Raw genomic sequence first — 4,141 nt, forward strand, 5'->3', positions numbered from 1 at the left:
TTTTTTAAGCTTAAGCTTAACTGCTGGTCAAAATTATTCGCGATGGTGGTGTACGAACGAATCGGCGGTCTCAAGAAGTAGGTGAGAGAGGGATCTAGTAATGACTTTGAGTTTGAAACGAATATTTTGTGTTCGTGGATAGCTCACACGGTAGAGCCACGCTTTCACCTGCCAGGCGGAGTTGTCGTACCAATAAGGTCGCAGGTTCAAACCCCACCACCGCCGCGAAAAAAAATTTTTATTCTCTATTGTCTTCTGGCACTTTTCTATTCACTTCATATCTTGTTGTTACCAACATAAGTGCCTGCTCCACTCACTTTTCTGAATTAAAATTCACCCCATACACCGGAGCATACTCAATGTCTCAATCGTTTCTATGTTATATGTTTGTGTTGAGAATATTGGCTATTAAGCTTAACTGCTGGTCAAAATTATTCGCGATGGTGGTGTACGAACGAATCGGCGGTCTCAAGAAGTAGGTGAGAGAGGGATCTAGTAATGACTTTGAGTTTGAAACGAATATTTTGTGTTCGTGGATAGCTCACACGGTAGAGCCACGCTTTCACCTGCCAGGCGGAGTTGTCGTACCAATAAGGTCGCAGGTTCAAACCCCACCACCGCCGCGAAAAATTTTTATTCTCTATTGTCTTCTGGCACTTTTCTATTCACTTCATATCTTGTTGTTACCAACATAAGTGCCTGCTCCACTCACTTTTCTGAATTAAAATTCACCCCATACACCGGAGCATACTCAATGTCTCAATCGTTTCTATGTTATATGTTTGTGTTGAGAATATTGGCTATTAAGCTTAACTGCTGGTCAAAATTATTCGCGATGGTGGTGTACGAACGAATCGGCGGTCTCAAGAAGTAGGTGAGAGAGGGATCTAGTAATGACTTTGAGTTTGAAACGAATATTTTGTGTTCGTGGATAGCTCACACGGTAGAGCCACGCTTTCACCTGCCAGGCGGAGTTGTCGTACCAATAAGGTCGCAGGTTCAAACCCCACCACCGCCGCGAAAAAAAAATTTTTATTCTCTATTGTCTTCTGGCACTTTTCTATTCACTTCATATCTTGTTGTTACCAACATAAGTGCCTGCTCCACTCACTTTTCTGAATTAAAATTCACCCCATACACCGGAGCATACTCAATGTCTCAATCGTTTCTATGTTATATGTTTGTGTTGAGAATATTGGCTATTAAGCTTAACTGCTGGTCAAAATTATTCGCGATGGTGGTGTACGAACGAATCGGCGGTCTCAAGAAGTAGGTGAGAGAGGGATCTAGTAATGACTTTGAGTTTGAAACGAATATTTTGTGTTCGTGGATAGCTCACACGGTAGAGCCACGCTTTCACCTGCCAGGCGGAGTTGTCGTACCAATAAGGTCGCAGGTTCAAACCCCACCACCGCCGCGAAAAATTTTTATTCTCTATTGTCTTCTGGCACTTTTCTATTCACTTCATATCTTGTTGTTAACAAATATAGCAATATTTAGCGAGAATTGTAGCATCTGTATCCCTGTATTCATCATTATCATTGTCTTTTCATGTTTTTATTTAGTTATTTTATTAATAAATTTATTTATTATTTGTTAATTTATTTTTTTATTTGTAATCTATTTGTTGTTGATTTATTTATTTATTTATTTATTTATTTATTATCAATAATTTATTATTTATTTTGTATTTATTTTTCAGGTTTATGATTACTCCATCGTGTATCGATCGAGTCTAATCGCTGTCATGGCGCTGTTTGTCATCATCGGACTGGTGTCTTACCTGATGCACGCCATGCAACCAGTACAGGCAAAACCCCTCAGGAAACTCATACGATCTTAATCACCTTTTGATGTAGATAGTTTTGATTTTTAAGTTATAAAAAATATATAATAAAATTGAATTTAGCGAGTCTCGTCGTATTATGTAACCTAGTGTTTTTGTGCAGCTATGTGGTCTAGTGGTATGACACTCGCTTTTGGATCGGAAGGTCCTGGGTTAGAGTTAGAGCCTCGCTCGGCCCATAGTTGAGTCCTTGGAAAAGGCTCTTTACTCACATTCACTCACCGTACTCAGGTGTAAAATGAGTTCCTGACCGTAAACAGCCTTGTCTCTGTCAGTAAAAAAATTGTAATATTGCCTAACAGGCGTCATGTGCTGTCCTACATGTTAAGTGTTGCTGTTGGCCAGGGACCCTTTGTAAAGCGCTTTGAGCACGTTTAATGGGTGTCGCGCTATATAAAAGCTCATTTTAAAAATGGTATAATTTCATCGATTTGATCGAAATGTTGAGTAGATATCGAAAAATGTGACCCACTTTTTCAGAATGGTATTATGTCAGAATAGACGTATGTGTACGGTATCAGTTACACAAACCTGTCTACTACTATGAAAATCTTGTAAAACGTCACATATTTGGGTTCTTATCGATAATTACATATAAAGATCTTTAATTCAATAGAACAATCTGAAAACGAAGGTCTTTTTGCCAGATCTAGTATGTAAAGGATTTAAAAGTATTAATTTTATGTGTTTAAACACAAATTTGTAATTTTTAATGGTAGTTCTAATATGTACCATTTTATTACCCTGTAAAGTACGAATTTTTCTAGTTCCAAGTAGACAGATTTGGTTACATTGTTTTGTTTTTATATGAAATTGAAATTCCCTTTATTCATTCCATATGGGGAAATTCGTCTCTAGGGTCTATTCCAAGGGAAGGCTGGAATAACTCAGGCGTCAGCCGCAGTGCAGTGCCGCAAATTGAGCTAGGGTGAGGTGACTTGTTCAAGGCCACACAGCGCAATGGCGAATGATCGAACTTGGTACCTTTTGGGTATGAAGCAAGGACTGTACTGATCTATACTGCCACGCGTTAATTTTTCCTTTAAATTTTCCTTCTTGTATGACCTAGATGCCTAGCACTACAGTGTCTCGTCTCGTCACAAAGGTCAAAGAATGATCAGTGGACGGTTGAGTGACAGTGATCGTGGAAAAATTTCTGGTCCTGATGTTGTGTCTTTGGGTAAGACACTTTACACAAGTTACCCTACACTCAACTCTGTTGTGAATGAGTCCCTGGCTACAGACAGTGATGGATATTGTAATGTGGTTTTGTAATTTAATTTTTGCTATTTGTATAACGAAATGTTAGTTTTGGGACACCTAGTTTTATAAACTATAGAACTGCCAGTGTCAGTATTTCTGTGCTGGTTGGCAAAAAAATTAACATGGGCTACATAATATATGGAACAATTTTGATTCCGCACCGTTTTTTTTTTTTCACGTATTAAATTTATTTCTGCAAATACGTTATTCATTATGGATTGACTTTAAGCAAGCAAGAAAAAAAGCTTGTGTGTGAATTTTAAACAAATTATGCTTAAGATTAAGATGTAGAATAAATAATTCCGTCCATTTTTTGTAATTGCTTTTATCAATCCTTGTAAATTAGAATAATTGAGATGAAACAAGTTTATTGATTCATTGTATATGCACATGTATTATCATTGTTATATACGTCTGTAAAGTGTTTGTGTGTATGGGTGTTTTGTGTGTGAGAGAAGAGAGAGAGAGAGAGAGAGAGAGAGAGAAGAGAGGAGAGAGAGAAAAGAGAGAGAGAGAGAGAGAAAAAAGTTATTGTATATGCACATGTATATTATTGTTATATAAGTCTGTAGTGTTTGTATGTAAGTGTTTTGTATGTATGTGTTGGTGTAAAGTGTGGGTTTTTGTGTGTGTGTTGAGAGAGGAGAGAGAGCGTGCAGTAAGAGAAAAGAGAGAGAGCGTGTTAGTAAGAGAGAGAGAGAGAGAGAGTGATAATCTGAGGATACTGCACTAAGGGCGTAATTGTTTTTTTTATATGTATATAATAATATATTATATATTTATGACAAGTGATAAAAAGATAAATAAATGATAAAACAATGAATTATGATTGTATGTTTATCATATTTGTGGCCCCCCCGTCTCAGAACGGTATTATGTCGGGATTTACCTAGGGGCTGGGTACCAAAATTTGGCCATATATATGTGGAAATAGGGATTAAAATTCATTCTTCACAGTTAAAAAAAAAAAAATGGTCCTTCAGAGCCATCGGCCCATGAGTCGGAGTTTAATCCCTGTTTCTAAAGCAAAAG

General features: G+C 37.4%; 1 protein-coding gene across 1 annotated transcript in view; it reads left to right on the top strand.

The window, feature by feature from the left end:
- The window catches only part of LOC144959898 (transmembrane protein 218-like), an 8,448-nt gene extending 4,840 nt beyond the window's left edge, over positions 1-3,608 (top strand). Inside the window, exon 3 of the mRNA XM_078892741.1 lies at positions 1,703-3,608. Coding sequence (XP_078748867.1) covers positions 1,703-1,843 — 141 coding nt within the window. The 3' untranslated portion in view covers positions 1,844-3,608. The remainder of the gene's footprint in view (positions 1-1,702) is intronic.
- The last annotated feature ends 533 nt before the right edge of the window (positions 3,609-4,141 follow it).

The sequence above is a fragment of the Berghia stephanieae genome, chromosome 14 (genome assembly GCF_034508935.2).
Source record: "Berghia stephanieae isolate SIO BIC M18660-M18661 chromosome 14, UCSD_Bste_1.3, whole genome shotgun sequence".
Taxonomy (NCBI): Eukaryota; Metazoa; Mollusca; class Gastropoda; order Nudibranchia; family Aeolidiidae; genus Berghia; species Berghia stephanieae.